General features: G+C 46.3%; 1 protein-coding gene across 5 annotated transcripts in view; it reads right to left on the bottom strand.

Annotated features, from left to right (window-relative positions):
- sec31b (SEC31 homolog B, COPII coat complex component) overlaps positions 1 to 17,930 on the bottom strand; it is a 138,993-nt gene that overhangs the window by 23,844 nt on the left and 97,219 nt on the right. For 4 of the 5 annotated variants that reach the window (XM_072491798.1, XM_072491801.1, XM_072491800.1 and 1 more), the window contains 5 exons: positions 17,325 to 17,498; positions 14,518 to 14,703; positions 13,466 to 13,655; positions 10,565 to 10,969; positions 645 to 683 (listed from right to left, as the gene is read on the bottom strand). In XM_072491798.1, the coding sequence (XP_072347899.1) occupies positions 645 to 683; positions 10,565 to 10,969; positions 13,466 to 13,655; positions 14,518 to 14,703; positions 17,325 to 17,498 (994 nt within the window). The remainder of the gene's footprint in view (positions 1 to 644; positions 684 to 10,564; positions 10,970 to 13,465; positions 13,656 to 14,517; positions 14,704 to 17,324; positions 17,499 to 17,930) is intronic. The other variant, XM_072491799.1, reaches the window with a different exon arrangement.

Below are 17,930 nucleotides of genomic sequence, written 5' to 3' on the forward strand. Positions count from 1 at the left end.
TCATCACAAAGTCTGTGACCTTACCACAGAGGTCAGTTGAAGCCCACAATGGACCACCCATTAATTACTAAGTTATTAGTACAAGTCTTCAAGTGCATTGTTAGGCATTTTCATCATCAATAGGTCGGGCACGCAGAGGAGGGCACCTGCCTAACTTGGAAATGAAGAAATATCGAACTTAATGGGTAATGGGGAAGTGGGGAGGGGGGGGGGGTTGTCGAAATGAAGGAAAAATAACGAAAAGGAAAACAAAACGAAAGCTTCAATGAAAAGTGGATCGGTGCAACATAATTCATGAATCCCAGCTCATGTTAGTCGCAAAAGCAACTTCAAATAATTCTCAGAAAACACGCCAATTAAGAAATTGAACTATTTGGTTTTTTTTTTTAAATGTGAAGTGAACAAAAGGAACAGCAGTGTTCTTCATACTGTGTGCAAGAGATTTAAGACCAGTTTATAGCTTAATCTTTGATTTGTACAGAAGAACCCTTTCTGTAAGAAAAGGAGTGAAAACGGATGTGAAAAATCTAAAAGATCTCGGATGTATAGAGAGAGATACAGGCCATGAAGAACACTAGCGTTTCAATAGAAAATCCATCATACAAGGCTAGCTGATCCAGCCAGGACACTTGTTATCCTTTCACCTGATGCACAAGAGCGGTTTTGTAGCCATGGAAGGAATCCTGAAAAACCAAAGAATACAGGGAAGGTTCTATGGATAATCAAAATAACACTCAGCATACTACACACAAGCAGATAAATACTAATTCAGCCAACTATATATATATAGATATTAGAACAAGGGGACGAGAGGTGGCTACTCTCCTTTGTGTTTACCAAGACACAGGGCACATAGCAAAGAACACCAAGCCTTGCAGCATACATCCACAAGTTGCCATCCTTTACCATCATGCAATCCGGGCGAGTACTTTGGTCAAGAAGCATGCAGCACTGCCCCCTCTTATAGAATTGACACGCCAACCTAACAGCAGAATTGAGCAGAAGCGACACATCAGTCCGAAAGAAGTAAATAGCACTAGCCAATGGTGGGGGAACCAAAGAGTCAAACGTGGGCCACAAATAAAAAAGGGAACCCCGCAGGCGAACTCTGGCAGCTGAGGGGGCCTGCGAGCAGCTATGGACAATGGTCTGCAGGCCTTTATCCGATACCAAAACCTTGAGAACCTCACGCCTTAAACAGTCGGAGCAGATTGTTCAGTTAATTTACAGCCCTTGTTAACATGGTCGTGTCTGAGTTGATATACTAAATCCTCCTGAAACGGTAGAATATTTTGTGGGCAGCACGGTAGTACAAGTGGATAGCACTGTAGCTTCACAGCGCCAGTGTCCCAGGTTCGATTCCCCTCTGGGTCACTGTCTGTGCGGAGTCTGCACGTTCTCCCCGTGTCTGCGTGGGTTTCCTCCCACAGTCCAAAGACGTGCAGGTTAGGTGGATTGGCCATGATAAATTGCCCTTAGTGACCAAAAAGGTTAGATGGGGTTATTGGGTGACAGGGATAGGGCGGAAGTGAGGGCTTAAGTGGGTCGATGCAGTCTTGATGGGCCGAATGGCCGTATTCTGCACTGTACGTTCTATGAACCAGAATGCCGGCACTAGCAAATTCCTTCTTAGATAAAAAGAGGAATTAGGGCAGGAAATTATCTGCAATCATAGATAAACCAGGGTTACATTTTGCAAACTGTCACAAGGTGAACTCCATGTAGTTTAGTTATTTGCTTGCTAATTCTAAACAGTTGTATTACGGCAGCATAAAGCTGTGTCAGGCGACGCAGTCTGGTTAATATGAGGAAAGGTTTGGTAGGCCTGTTCAGGTGAGGCACTTGGTTCAGCAAAGTTGGGGAATTTCACAACAGACGTCTGGATATTTTAGCCCCGCTGTCATCTCTGGAGAGGATTTGAAGAGTAGAACACCACATTGCCAAGACCTGCTGAAATATTCACCCCATTAGCTGTTGCACCAGTAGATGATAATGGTCAGGATCAGATTTTTGGATAAGAATAAGTGTTCCCTGCACTAGTTCATTCCAAGAGATAACAGAGACCGATTGGCTAAATAGTGACAAATTGTTATTATTGCATGGTGGAAAGTAGATCATGTCTTGTGAACTAGAGTAACTTTAGGATTAGATTAGGATAGCGGGACAGCACGGTGGCGCAGTGGTTAGCATTGCCGTCTCACGGCACCAAGGTCCCAGATCCAATCCCGGCTCTGGGTCACTGTCCGTGTGGAGTTTGCACATTCTCCCCGTGCTTGCGTGGGTTTCGCCCCCACAACCCAAAGATGTGCAAGGTAGGTGGATTGGCCGCGCTAAGTTGCCCCTTAATGGGAAAAAAATGAATTGGGTACTCTAAATTTATTTTTTAAAATTAGGATAGCTAGGCCCAGCTAGCACAAACCAATAGGTTTATCTAACCACAAGAACAACCGCAGCACAGTAGCATTGTGGATAGCACAATTGCTTCACAGCTCCAGGGTCCCAGGTTCGATTCCCGCTTGGGTCACTGTCTGTGTGGAGTCTGCACATCCTCCCCGTGTGTGCGTGGGTTTCCTCCGGGTGCTCCGGTTTCCTCCCAGTCCAAAGATGTGCAGGTTAGAACATAGAACGATACAGCGCAGTACAGGCCCTTCGGCCCACGATGTTGCACCGAAACAAAAGCCATCTAACCTACACTATGCCATTATCATCCATATGTTTATCCAGTAAACTTTTAAATGCCCTCAATGTTGGCGAGTTCACTACTGTAGCAGGTAGGGCATTCCACGGCCTCACTACTCTTTGCGTAAAGAACCTACCTCTGACCTCTGTCCTATATCTATTACCCCTCAGTTTAAAGCTATGTCCCCTCGTGCCAGCCATTTCCATCCGCGGGAGAAGGCTCTCACTGTCCACCCTATCTAACCCCCTGATCATTTTGTATGCCTCTATTAAGTCTCCTCTTAACCTTCTTGTCTCCAACGAAAACAACCTCAAGTCCATCAGCCTTTTCTCATAAGATTTTCCCTCCATACCAGGCAACATCCTGGTAAATCTCCTCTGCACCCTCTCCAAAGCCTCCACGTCCTTCCTATAATGCAGTGATCAGAACTGTATGCAATACTCCAAATGCGGCCGTACCAGAGTTCTGTACAGCTGCAACATGACCTCCTGACTCCGGAACTCAATCCCTCTACCAATAAAGGCCAACACTCCATAGGCCTTCTTCACAACCCTATCAACCTGGGTGGCAACTTTCAGGGATCTATGTACATGGACACCTAGATCCCTCTGCTCATCCACACTTTCAAGAACTTTACCATTAGCCAAATATTCTGCATTTCTGTTATTCCTTCCAAAGTGAATCACCTCACACTTCTCTACATTAAACTCCATTTGCCACCTCTCAGCCCAGCTCTGCAGCTTATCTATATCCCTCTGTAACCTGCTACATCCTTCCACACTATCGACAACACCACCGACTTTAGTATCGTCTGCAAATTTACTCACCCACCCTTCTGCGCCTTCCTCGAGGTCATTGATAAAAATGACAAACAGCAACGGCCCCAGAACAGATCCTTGTGGTACTCCACTTGTAACTGAACTCCATTCTGAACATTTACCATCAACCACCACCCTCTGTCTTCTTTCAGCTAGCCAATTTCTGATCCACATCTCTAAATCACCCTCAATCCCCAGCCTCCGTATTTTCTGCAATAGCCTACCGTGGGGAACATTATCAAACGCTTTGCTGAAATCCATATACACCACATCAACTGCTCTACCCTCGTCTACCTGTTCGGTCACCTTCTCAAAGAACTCGATAAGGTTTGTGAGGCATGACCTACCCTTCACAAAGCCATGCTGACTATCCCTGATCATATTATTCCTATCTAGATGATTATAAATCTTGTCTCTTATAATCCCCTCCAAGACTTTACCCACTACAGACGTGAGGCTCACCGGTCTATAGTTGCCGGGGTTGTCTCTGCTCCCGTTTTTGAACAAAGGGACCACATTTGCTATCCTCCAGTCCTCTGGCACTATTCCTGTAGCCAATGATGACATAAAAATCAAAGCCAAAGGTCCAGCAATCTCTTCCCTGGCCTCCCAGAGAATCCTAGGATAAATCCCATCAGGACCCGGGGACTTATCTATTTTCAGCCTGTCCAGAATTGCCAACACCTCTTCCCTACGTACCTCAATGCCATCTATTCTAATAGCCTGGGTCTCAGCATTCTCCTCCACAACATTATCTTTTTCCTGAGTGAATACTGCCGAAAAATATTCATTTAGTATCTCGCCTATCTCTTCAGACTCCACACACAACTTCCCATCCCTGTCCTTGACTGGTCCTACTCTTTCCCTAGTCATTCGCTTATTCCTGACATACCTATAGAAAGCTTTTGGGTTTACCTTGATCCTACCTGCCAAATACTTCTCATGTCCCCTCCTTGCTCGTGTTAGCTCTCTTCGATCCTTCCTCGCTACCTTGTAACTATCCATCGCCCCAACTGAAACTTCACACCTCATCTTCACATAGGCCTCCTTCTTCCTCTTAACAAGAGATTCCACTTCTTTGGTAAACCACGGTTCCCTCGCTCGACGCCTTCCTCCCTGCCTGACCGGTACATACTTATCAAGAACACGCAGTAGCTGATCCTTGAACAAGCTCCACTTATCCAGTGTGCCCAACACTTGCAGCCTACTTCTCAACCTTATCCCCCCCAAGTCACGTCTAATGGCATCATAATTGCCCTTCCCCCAGCTATAACTCTTGCCCTGCGGTGTATACTTATCCCTTTCCATCATTAACGTAAACGTCACCGAATTGTGGTCACTGTCCCCAAAGTGCTCTCCTACCTCCAAATCCAACACCTGGCCTGGTTCATTACCCAAAACCAAATCCAACGTGGCCTTGCCTCTTGTTGGCCTGTCAACATATTGTGTCAGGAAACCCTCCTGCACACACTGTACAAAAAATGACCCATCTAATGTAATCGAACTATATCTTTTCCAGTCAATATTTGGAAAGTTAAAGTCTCCCATAATAACTACCCTGTTACTTTCGCTCTTATCCAGGATCATCCTCGCCATCCTTTCCTCTACATCCCTAGAACTATTTGGAGGCCTATAGAAGACTCCCAACAGTGTGACCTCTCCTTTCATGTTTCTAACCTCAGCCCATACTACCTCGGAAGATGAGTCCCCATCTAGCATCCTCTCCGCCACCGTAATACTGCTCTTGACTAGCAGTGCCACACCTCCCCCTCTTTTGCCTCCTTCTCTGAGCTTACTAAAACACCTAAGCCCCGGAACCTGCAACATCCATTCCTGTCCCTGCTCTATCCATGTCTCCGAAATGGCCACAACATCGAAGTCCCAGGTACCAACCCATGCTGCCAGTTCCCCTACCTTATTTCGTATACACCTGGCATTGAAGTAGACACACTTCAAACCACCTACCTGAACACTGGCCCCCTCCTGCGACGTCAAATCTGTGCTCCTGACCTCTATACTCTCATTCTCCCTTACCCTAAAACTACAATCCAGGTTCCCATGCCCCTGCTGCATTAGTTTAAACCCCCCCAAAGAGCACGAACAAATCTCCCCCCCAGGATATTTGTGCCCCTCAGGTTCAGATGTAGACCATCCTATCTGTAGAGGTCCCACCTTCCCCAGAAAGAGCCCGTTATCCAGAAATCTGAATCCCTCCCGCCTGCACCATCCCTGTAGCCACGTGTTTAATTGCTCTCTCTCCCTATTCCTCATCTCACTATCACCAGAGATGACAACTCTGTTTGTTCTAGTTCTGAGCTTCCATCCTAGCTCCCTGAAAGCCTGCCTGACATCCTTGTCCCCTTTCCTACCTATGTCGTTAGTGCCAATGTGGACCACGACTTGGGGCTGCTCCCCCTCCCCCCAAGGACCCGGCAAACACGATCCGAGACATCACGTACCCTTGCACTTGGGAGGCAACATACCAAACGTGAGTCTCTCACGCTCCCACAAAATCTCCTATCTGTGCCCCTGACTATCGAGTCCCCAATTACTAATGCTCTGCTCCTCTCCCCCCTTCCCTTCTGAGCAACAGGGACAGACTCCGTGCCAGAGGCCCGTACCCCATGGCTTACCCCTGGTAAGTTCCCCCCCCCCCACAAGTATCCAAAGCGGTATACTTGTTTCTCAGGGGAACGACCACAGGGGATCCCTGCACTGACTGCTTCTTCCCAGTCCCTCTTACAGTTACCCATCTATCTCCAATCTTTGGTGTAACTAATTCCCTGAAGCTGCTATCTATGACCCCCTCTGCCTCCCGAATGATCCGAAGTTCTTCCAACTCCAGCTCCAGTTCCCTAACTCGGTCTTGGAGAAGCTGGAGATAGCAGTACTTCCTGCAGGTAAAATCAGCAGGGACAGGTTAGGTGGATTGGCCATGATAAATTGCCCTTAGTGTCCAAAATTGCCCTTAGTGTTGGGTAGGTTACTGGGTTATGGGGATAGGGTGGAGGTGTTGACCTTGGGTAGGGTGCTCTTTCCAAGAGCTGGTGCAGACTCGATGGGCCGAATGGCCTCCTTCTGCACTGTAAATTCTATGAAAACAGTAGGGTTGTTTCATATCTTTCACTTTCTTCATTGAAGATCCTATTATTTGTACGCCTCTTAGGAACAGATGGTTTCCCATGAGGCTTACATCATAGGGCACTGTTTTATTAGCGGGATGTTGCCATCACCTTCTACAAACAGAACTTTCATAATATACTCAGTATGGATCTTGGATGGGATCCGAATCAATGATACTGTCCCCTAACAGTGCCGTAGGGACATAGGAAATAGACATAGACCATACAGTGCAGAAGGAGGCCACCGACCCACTTAGGCCCTCACTTCCACCTGTAACCCAATAACCCCTCCTAACCTTTTTTGGTCACTAAGGGCAATTTATCATGGCCAATCCACCTAACCTGCACATCTTTGGACTGTGGGAGGAAACCGGAGCACCCGGACGAAACCCACACAGACACGGGGAGAACGTGCAGACTCCGCACAGACAGTGACCCAGCAGAGAATCGAACCTGGGACCCTGGCGCTGTGAAGCCACAGTGCTATCCACTTGTGCTACCGTGCTGTCCCTTGGAGCAGGAATTGACCATTCTGCCCCTCGAGCCTGCTCAGTCATTCAACAAGATCATAGTTGATCTTCTACCTCAGCGCCATTTTCCCACAAGATCGCCATATCCCTTGATATCTTGAATATCGAGGAATCTATCGACCTCCGTCTTGAATATACTCAATGACCGAGTCCCCATAGCCCGATGGGGTGAAGAATTCCAAAGATTCGCCACAAGTGAAGAAATTCCTCATCTTGATCCTAAATGACCTGTCCCTTATTCTAAATAACGATGAGTAATTAAGGACATTAACTAAAGACTCCAATGCATCTACCTGCAACTATAGTTCTATTCGCAATACTCACCATACATGTTTGATGCAATCCATCAAAACTCGGCGCTCCAATAATGTACAAGTACATTTACAGTAGACTCAGAATGTAGAGATCCCCAGTTAAACATGATACATAAATATAATCTGATATGTCGCATACTCAAATCTAACTGCAACAAGTTCTACCTTTTCTCTACATATGGACATTACTGGAGACCCTGAAGTAATGAAGTAACAAATAATAATGGATACAATAGAATGTGAATTGGCGGATAGATAGCCCAGTGAAGCATGGAGTGCGAGCGAGAACATAAAACAATCTGCAATATAACAGATTGTAATGTTCTTAGAAATGACTTGAGCTGTGCATGATTTTGAGGCCAAGAGTATTGTGGCATGCAATACTCTCCTTGTACCCCACATAATACTAGACAGGGCCAAGTGTCCCAGACACCCCATCCCACTTGGGCACACTGAGAAACGTGAGGCAAGAGGCTGGAAACATTCTTCTGAAAACACCTCTCCCATAACAATATATTTATCTGTATTGCTGTTTTTTCCCCCCAGTATTTATGGTACAGATTTACAGTAAATCAGTAGCAATTCAAATATGATTTGGCAAAATAATTAATTTCAATTGTAATTAAATCTGAGTGGCCAACAGAGGCGATGAATTCTTGACACAGTAGGCTTGCGTATCAATATGCCGGAGAATAATAGGATGCACAACTGCATCCGTGATTCTCTCAAATGCAGGCTCACAATCTTGCCTAAAGATCTTCCTCGACAAGGAGAGAGAAAAATGCAGACCTATCTCCTGGCACAATAATAGTAGCTGGTACAGAGCTGTGATGGTAGAATCTGCGTTCTCAGCTAAGAGTTAATGTATAGGGATTCGTACTATTTAATGTACCCTAAAATAAAAACTGACAGCAAGAGATCAGATTAAAAGGGGTTTTAAAATACTAATTCGAGAATGAATGGCCATCTATTCAGACTTATTGCAACACTCTCCGTTCTTCCTTCCTTCTGAAGGAGGGTAAACAGCCCCTAGAAATCTGCAGTATTATTGCCAATCAATCAACAGGAGATACACAGGAATCATTCGCCCCCTTCCTCTGTCCCTCAGTGGTGATGTTATGCCGTCCACTTGGCGCCTCACAACCTGCCAGACTTGCATCTGAAACTTGACGGGAGTGGAGGGAAAGGGAGGAAATGAATTATATTCCGGGCTCCTACATGATCTTCAAAAATAAAAATAAACTTTATTTCAGTTATCCATAATGTTTATTTCCACGTCTTCTTTGAAAGCCATTTCTGAGCGGCTCAAATAATTCAGCCAGTGCACTTACAACAAATCTAAGAAACAATTCAAGGTTTTGATAAAATGAGTAATCTTGGGGACTTGCGCTGATTTGGAACTGTTATGACAGCCAAGTCAATTGTTCATATTCATTTGTCAATTTTACTCAAATCAAGGTTGCAAAAAGTCACCCTCAAACCCCAGCCATCTTCCCCTGTATTAGCTAGAATCATAGAATCTGTCGTGCAAAAGGAGGCCATTCGGCCCATCGAGTCTGCACTGCCCCTTGGACAGAGCACCCGACCTAAGCCCACACCTCCACCCTATCCCCGTAACCCCACCTAACCTTTAACAGAGCTTTCTCCACTCTCCATGTCCCTTCACAGGTAAGCAACATGTTCCTATAGCTCAGTTTTTACGAGGAGGAAATTATTTATTTACAACTCCAGGGGAGTCTTCGTTCGGATGACCGGTGGATGGATTAAACTGCAGTCTCACACAAGTGCTACAATCAACAGCTGCCAACAAGAACCAAAGAACATCACTGGAGAACGTTGGGGGCACAGCGGTAATGTTGGTGGGCTAGTTAGCCAGAGGTCCTGGCTAAAGGCCTGGGGACGTGGGTTCAAACCAAACTGAAGTTCAATTCATGAAACCTGGAATTGAAAGGTATTCTGGTGACCATGAAACGATCATCAATTGCCATGAAAATCCAACTGGTTCACTAATGTCCTCTTGGGAAGGGAATCTGCTGCTTTTACCCTGGTCTGGCTTACATGCAACTCCAGACCCACGAATACGTGATTGACTCTTAACTACCCTCTGCCATGGCTTGGCAAGCCACTTAGCTCAAGGGCATTTAGGGATGGGCAACAACAAATGGACTTGCCAGTGACACCCACATCCTAATGAATGATAAACCCCATAGCATTCTTATCTGCAGCAAATTAATTTATGCATTAATCCAGCGATTAATATGGTTCGACATTTAGAAGGCTTTCCTCTCGGCTTTGCATGCCTAGCCATGCACAAGTGGCGTGAAGAACAACTGGCTATAAATCCAAAGAGGTCCGTGCAAAGCTGAAGACCTGCAAGGCCGCGACTCTTTCAACAGAATTGCATCTTCCTTAAAGATTAGATGGTTCAGGAGCAAATGGGGCTAGTTTTCAGAAGGAACAATTCCTGAGATTGTTCTCTTTGCACCTTGCCCTCAATCTTCCAGGCACCATTCACTGAATGAGCCGAGAACATCAGGCATGAAGTCTGATGTTCTGCTATTCTTTGGCCAAACAGTGTTGGAAAAGCCGCTCATTCTGTGGAAAGGAAGACGGAGGGTGGGAGTGGGGGGAAAACAGAATTCTTGGAAATGGGGGGCGGGGGAGAGGAGTGTGCAATGATACCTTAAATTCACACCTGTAAATATCCAAACACAATGAAAGCCGCAGAACTATTAAATATCGTACGTATTGCTCCGCTGGGATTTTTACAACAGGGATTTCTCTTCTTTGCTTAAACCAGGCGCTAAGTGTTGTATTATTTGCTGTGCTCTTGAATCAGAAATTTACGCACGGCTTTTGACTTTGCTGCGTCCAAGAATGGACTGTCAACTGTTCTTTGAAAACTAGCCCAGATCTGTGGGTATGTTTTTCGCATCTTGCAGGTTCAGCTCACCGATAGCTAAACACTACATGCTGGTCAGAAACGTATGAACGCGTCATCTTGTAGCATTTTCAAATTTCATGCATAGTGTGGCATGGGTCCAATTAATGCGTATACCTAATGTGGCAGAGAGCATGGTAGCATCTATAGACTGAGTACCTGTTGGAGGAGGAGGAGGAACAGCTGCAGACGTGAACGGTTTGGAGGAGGGAGCTCCGGGGCCTCCTGTTCCAGTAGGGTGGGGAAAAGTAGAGTGGATGCCTGGTAGAGACGTAGGAGGGTGGGGCTGATGCTGGTGATGGCCTGGATAGGTTGGCAGTGTGCCAGGCTGTGTACCGTGGCTGGGTGGCAGTGGGTTAGAAGGTTGATAGGAGGACATAGAGGTGGGGGTCATGAGCGATGGTCCCGGCAGGGAGACACCAGGCATTGTCGGACCGCTGAGAGAGGCTGTCGGTAGTGACGGACCAGTCAACCCTGAACCTGGCAAAGGATTCTGAAGAGGATAGGCTGGGAGTCCACTTGGAGGAACCTTCTGCTGTCCGAAATTCTGGAATTGTGAAAAGGCTGGGGGGTAGGAGGAGAAAAACATCAAAATAAATCAAAGTTCAGGCATTACAGCAATGTATTTATCTTTACCTTTTTTGTTCATCCCCCCTTAACAACAATGCAGTTCACATAAAATATCAGCATGAACTAACGTTCATGGCTCCTGTATTCAAACCTCAAACAACAGCAGTGCATTTCTCATTCTTATGCTCTGTCCAACGTACAGGAGAATTGACAGGGACACATCAAGTATCCAGACCATTGTTAATCCAGACAGGCCAAACAAATCTGAATTTGGAAAGGACACTGGAAATTAAAAGGCCTAAAACCTACGCTGTGCCTAACGCCAATAATTTGCATTTACACAGTACCTATACCACAATAAAATGACCCAAGGTGCTTCATATTCAGACAGGTAGCCCAAGAGCATCTCAGAGGAGGAGGGAGGTGGAGAGATTTAGGGAAGATGTTCTAGAGGGTTGGAGCCGGGCAGTCGAAGGCATTTCGACTGGTAGTGGAGCAGAGAGAATTAGGGAGGCGCAAGAGGTCAGAGATCAGAATTGGAGCAGCACAAATATCTCAGAGGGTTGTAAGAGGTTACAGACCATAAGACGTAGGAGCAGAAGTAGGCCATTCGGCCCATCGAGTCTGCACTGCCATTCAATGAGATCATGACTGATCTGATATGATAATCCTCAACTCCACTTTCCCGCTTATCCCCATTACCCTGGATTCCCTCACTGATTAAAAATCTGATTAAATAGCAGAGATGGCTTCTAGATATAATAATACACAGGTAATAAAATAAATGACAGAATCTACCTAAATGTTTCCTAGAGTATGAAGGGCCAAAGTTTCAATAATCCTCTATTAATCTCTAGGACACGTGACATAGGCACAAAAGACAACCTAACATGTCAGTCACCATGAGTCAGCCGCCAATTGGGGGCTTGCAATGTGGGGAAAATACACTTAAAATGGGTCAGCGCAGAAAATGCGTTGTTTCAATCATAGAACACGGGGAGGCTTGGCTGAAGCAGCAGACACTGGGCTTTCACACGCCGGTTCAAATGCAGTTGACTCCAATGGGATGAAAGCTTCTTTGATCTGTGGATTACATCGGGCCAACGTGAAGTGGGTTTTGCCAATCACAACCCCAGTGAATATGACTTAAAACTGGTCCCCCATTGGCAATTGTATTAAGGAACTGAGTGCAGTGGGAAAAGAAAAGATGCATGGTGTGGTGAGATTGGAGCTGAAATCTATCGTTGGAGCAGAGAGTGCACTGCGTCTAGATATGTGACTCATTACAGACACTGGCAACCAAAACCCAAGTGAAAAATACCTAATTTCTAGACTGTATACATTAACACAACTTTATTTTCAAAAATACATACATAACTTGAGTAGGATTACAGCAGGGGCGGTCATCATTGGGCCTATTGTGACCCTGAAAGCTCTGTGCAAGAGCAATTCACCTAATGCCACTTTTGTCCCTTCCCACGTGCACTGCATATGTGCACGCACTGCATATATCCTACACAGCCCTGCAAATCTTTCCAGTTCAGATAATGATCGTGTATGTATACAGGCGCAGTGCGTGTGCGGACGCACGCTCGTGCAGATGCATGCGTGTGCAGAGTGCGTGTGTAGACACAGTGCATGCAGACCAATGCCACTTTTACCCCTTCCCACACGCACTGCGCACATACACGCACTGCGCGTGTACACGCACTGCGTATATCCTACACAGCCCTGCAAATCTTTCCAGTTCAGATAATGATCGTGTATGTATACAGACTGAGTGCATGTATAGGCGCCGTGCGTGTGCAGGCGTAGTGCGTGTGCAGATGCAGTGCGTGTGCAGACGCAGTGCATGCAGACCTAATGCCACTTTTACCCCTTCCCACACGCACTGCGCATGTACACACATTGCATATATCCTACACAGCCCTGCAAATCTTTCCAGTTCAGATAATGATCGTGTATGTATACAGGCGCAGTGCGTGTGCAGACCTAATGCCACTTTTACCCCTTCCCACACGCACTGCGCATGCACACGCACACGGCTTTTATATTATATGTATTTATAAAGTCTGACACTTATATTTTTTAAATTTAGAGTACCCAATTCATTTTTCCAATTAAGGGGCAATTTAGCGTGGCCAATCCACCTAACCCTGCACATCTATGGGTTGTGGGGGCGAAACCCACGCAGACACGGGGAGAATGTGCAAACTCCACACGGACAGTGACCCAGAGCCGGGATCGAACCCGGGTCCTCAGCGCTGCAGTCCCAGTGCTAACCACTGTGCCACATGCCGCCCGAGTCTGGCACACTTAATATTTACCCACGAGTTGATTTATTTAAGTATAAACTGGTTCCTCTCTCCACTTGCCTCAATCTCCTGTTCCCCTTGCCCATTGGGCTGAGAATCCCATGATCTAATTCGATATGTCATTCAGCTTAAACCGGGACGTGACTGATCCGCTTTGAAGCATTAAACGGATTACCTGGTGCAGAGACTGTGGTAGGGTGTTGTGGGTAGGTGGGACGAGGTGCTCCCGGTTTGGAGTACATGCCAGCAATGCCTTGAGCAGGGAAAACGGTTGCAGGTGCTACTGGGACAGGCTGAGGAGTGAATACTGTTGGAGCAGACGGACAGAGTGGGGCCTGAGGACTGAAGGAGGTCTGATATGGCATCTGAGAAGACAAAAAATTGCTATTATTACCAGGGGGTAACAATGTTAGGCAGTTAACTGATGCAACGTATTCCAGTTGTTCTGGCGATGGCACGCCTCTACTGTCATGGGCTTTTCAACAATACAACTTTAAAAGCAGGAGACATTCAGACGAGCGAACGAAGTAGCAAGCTGCACAATTACTGCAACATATTTCTTATGGAAGTGCCTCAAACAAACACTGACGGGAATAAGGGAACGAGTTACATTTGCTCCATGCAGCTGGGAGCGATTATAGAGAGTGCACTTTGCAATGGAGAACAATCGCAGACAATTTGCACAGCAGGCACCAGACAGCCATTAGTAAGTTACACAAATACTGACGGGAACATGAGAATAAGTCAAGGACAGGATGGAGTAAGCTACAAATTTCACAATAAAATGTCCAAAATATATCAGACGTTGCTTTTGCCCTTGCGGATTCTTTTAAAAATTTGTTCCATCGATGGCAGAAGGGGAGAAAGCAGCGATACTGGACTCATACAGTGAGCTCTGCCTTCAGCAAAAGCACATAAGGGAAGAAGCACGAAATGCATATGACACTGTGAAAAATATGCATGAAGAAACAGCAAAACTTGTGAATAGCAAGAAAGCAAGTGCATCGCAGGACAAATCGCATCGCAGGACATCGACGCATCGCAGGACAAACGACGCATCGCAGGACAAACGACGCATCGCAGGACAAACGACGCATCGCAGGACAAACGACGCATCGCAGGACAAACGACGCATCGCAGGACGACGACGCAGTCACAGATCGGAATGCAACAACATGCACACAAGCTCGGTATGGGATTCGGCCAGGATGCTCTGGTGCTGCCTACCTGCTGGGCGATTGGCTGGATCGGCCTCTGAGGCGGTGTTTGCCGAGCTGGAGTGGGAGCCGGAGTGGAAGTTGGACGTATACTCCTCATTACGACCTGATTGAAGGGAAACGTGGGGGGCTGCTGACCCACCATAGCTTCTCCCTGAGCATGGAACAGTCGGTCCCGGAGCTGGGCTACTGTAAACTGAAAGAGAGAACGGTTCCCGTTTAAGCGAAATGTACAACAGCCAGGAAATACAAAAGGCTGGATTTTCCAACCTGCAGAAGGTGGCCATCATTGGCCAGCGATAGGATCTTCCGGTCCCGCCACTATCAACGGGGTTTCCCGCTGTCGGGGCACCTGTGGCAGGGGGTCGTCGTCGGCAGGACTGGAAGATCCCATCAGTGGGAACAGCCGGAAAAGTTTGGTCAAAGGAAGGCAGAAATCGGAAAAGCACAGTTCTTCTGACTTCATTGGGTTTTCCTTGGTGAAGTGAAACTGATGCATATACTTTTCTAAGCATTGTATTATGCTGGCTGCACTTCACAATGTATTATTCTGCTGTTAACCATTCAGCAGAATGCATTGTGCTAAAATCATGCTTCTGTGTTCGTGAAGGAGTACATCTCCTGACTTACCATTTATAAAACATCAGGAGAGTCTATTGTGCAATCACCAAATTTTCAAATGCAATTCAGGCCCAATAAATATAACAATGTCCTACTAACATAACCTTCATACTTTGTGAGGATGGTTTCAAAGTGAGGCTAATGTTGGTATCACTTCTTCCTGATTCACAACCATGGATAAAATAGTTTAAACACACTGGAATGATTAGCATCGGCGATCAGAATCCGCCAGAGGCACACAGGTGAGCACAGCCCCTATCCCAGGCAGTGTGCCCTGGCAGTGTCGGGGGTACACTGGGAGAGGGGGGGGGGGGGGGGGCTTCCATTTTTTCTTTTACATCGGGATGCCCTTTTAAAAATGGACTCCGGGCAGCACAGTGTGGCAGTGGTTAGCACTGCTGCCTCACGCCGCCGATGTTCCAGGTTCGATTCCCGGCCCTGGGTCACTGTCCGTGTGGGGTTTGCACAATCTCTCCGTGTCTACGTGGGTTTCGCCCCCACAACCCAAAGATGTGCAGGCTAGGTGGATTGGCCACGCTAAATTGCCCCTTAATTGGAAAAATGAATTGGGTACTCTAGATTTTTTTTTATTTTTATTTTTTAAATGGAGTCCCAATCCATTGAAATGAAATGAAAATCGCTTATTGTCACAAGTAGGCTTCAAATGAAGTTACTGTGAAAAGCTCCGAGTCACCACATTCCGGTACCTGTTCAGGGAGGCTGGTACGGGAATCGAACCGTGCTGCTGGCCTGCCTTGGTCTGCTTTCAAAGCCAGCTATTTAGCCCTGTGCGAAACCAGCCCCTTGAAACACTGAAAGTTGAAGTTGCTGGTGGACCGAGCTCATTCAGAACCTGCCCCAGCAGCGTAATGTTGTGGAACCTGTCCCTTGGATTTTATTTCAGTCTCTAAAAATACAACAGGAAAAGCCAGCAGAGCAGATGGTGAGCTACTGTCAGCTTTTCCCACCCGAGTTGACACTTCACGACAAAACAAATCGATAAATTCCATCCCTTATTTTTTATTCTATGCCTCTACTTTGAAAATGCAGAATCCAGTATACTTTTATTTACTTTTCAAAAAATATAGAGAACAGTCGGGGCGGCACAGTGGTTAGTACTGCTGCCTCACAGAGCCGAGGACTCGAGTTTGGTCCCGTCCCGTGTGGAGTTTGCACATTCTCCCAGTGTCTGCGTGGGTTTCACCCCCACAACCGAAAGATGTGCAGGGAAGGTGGATTGGCCACGCTAAATTGTCCCTCAATTTCAATTTTTTTTTTAAATATAGAGAACAGTGAATGCACATAAACTTTGTTACACTTCACACATTTTTGGAGCTGAAGTAAAATGATGTTCTCACAATGTCTTACAGCTAGTTTTTCCGACTTGACGTCACATTGCCATCATTTACCAAAGTCTATAGAACCTCTCATCAAATAGTAGTTAAGTTGCGGTTGGTCTGAAACTGGAATTTGGGATACACTTTTGGATTTACTGCCTGGGCATTCATTACTTGTCATTGGGATCCAGGGAAATGAAAAGGAGACACACATGGGTCCCTCTTGCAAACAAGTCCTGAAAGCAGCTCCAGTACAGATCATAGTGACAGGAGTAGGGCCTTCAATCCCTCAAGCCCATTTCCCCATTCAAAGAGATCACGGTCGCCGTGTTTCTTAACTCCATTTATCTACTTTGGTTCCGTAATCTTTAGTACTTTCACTTTTGACATTTTCCAATGACCCCTGACCTCGGCAGCTTTTTGGGGAGAAGGTTTCAACCCCCCCCCACCCTCCCCTCCCCGTGTGTGAAGTGCCTCCCAACGTAATCCTTGAACAGGCTGGCTCTAGTTTGAAGGCTTTCCTCCCTTAGAGTGAAGTCTCCCTCAGGAGGAAATAGTTTCCCTCTAGCTACCCCATCAAATCATTTAATAATCTTTAACCACCCCAATTAGATCTCCCCTTAATCACTCTTACTCAATGAAACAAAAGCCTCAAGTGAGGAGATGTGCTAATATTTCTGAATTCAAATTCAGCTTCAATAGTTCCCCAACATACTCTTTTATATAACATTGCTAGAAGGCATTTTATATTGCAAGTACTCTGCTAGGGTTTGCTTCTGCTTTAAGCCTAGATGTTGGAGAAAATTGAATACTTATATAACAGCCGCAGCATCTTTTCATAAACAGAAAAATAACAAACCTGATCTGAAGAAGTCGGGAGGTAGCTCATGGCTGCTTCCAAACTTCCTTGTGCGGCCAGTAGGCTGGCATACTGCGTCAGCTTCTTCGCAAAGACTGGGCCCTCTGCCGCCATGTCTGTGCCCTGGAGTAACTCAATGGCTTTCTGTAAGATCATAATCTTTTCCACAAGGTCCTGACGGGAAGGACACAAATCACAACCTTAGCTTCTAAAATGTTAATCACTCATCGTCGACAGTGTTAAGTCTCTTTTACTCTTTCATGGGCGTCATTGGCAAGCCCGGCGTTTGAGGCCTGTCCCTGATTAGCGCCTTCTTGAACCACTGCAGCCTCTTGAGAGGAAGTACACCCACAGCGCTGCTGCAAAGGGTGTTTCAGTGACGGAATGGCCATACAGTTCCAAGTCGGTTTGGCTTGGAGGTTTCTGAACCTTTCGCCTGTTATTCAAAGACTTTGGCTCAGGGTTCTTTACCGTTCACTAGCAAAACGCAACATCACAGGCGCTTATTGCATTCACTTCCGACTTCTGCCCTCGACTCGAAGAAACGATCGGTTTCGGAATATTAAATCCTTTCACATCCAGAGTCAGCATTAAACATATACAATA

Source organism: Scyliorhinus torazame, chromosome 28 (assembly GCF_047496885.1).
Source record: "Scyliorhinus torazame isolate Kashiwa2021f chromosome 28, sScyTor2.1, whole genome shotgun sequence".
Taxonomy (NCBI): Eukaryota; Metazoa; Chordata; class Chondrichthyes; order Carcharhiniformes; family Scyliorhinidae; genus Scyliorhinus; species Scyliorhinus torazame.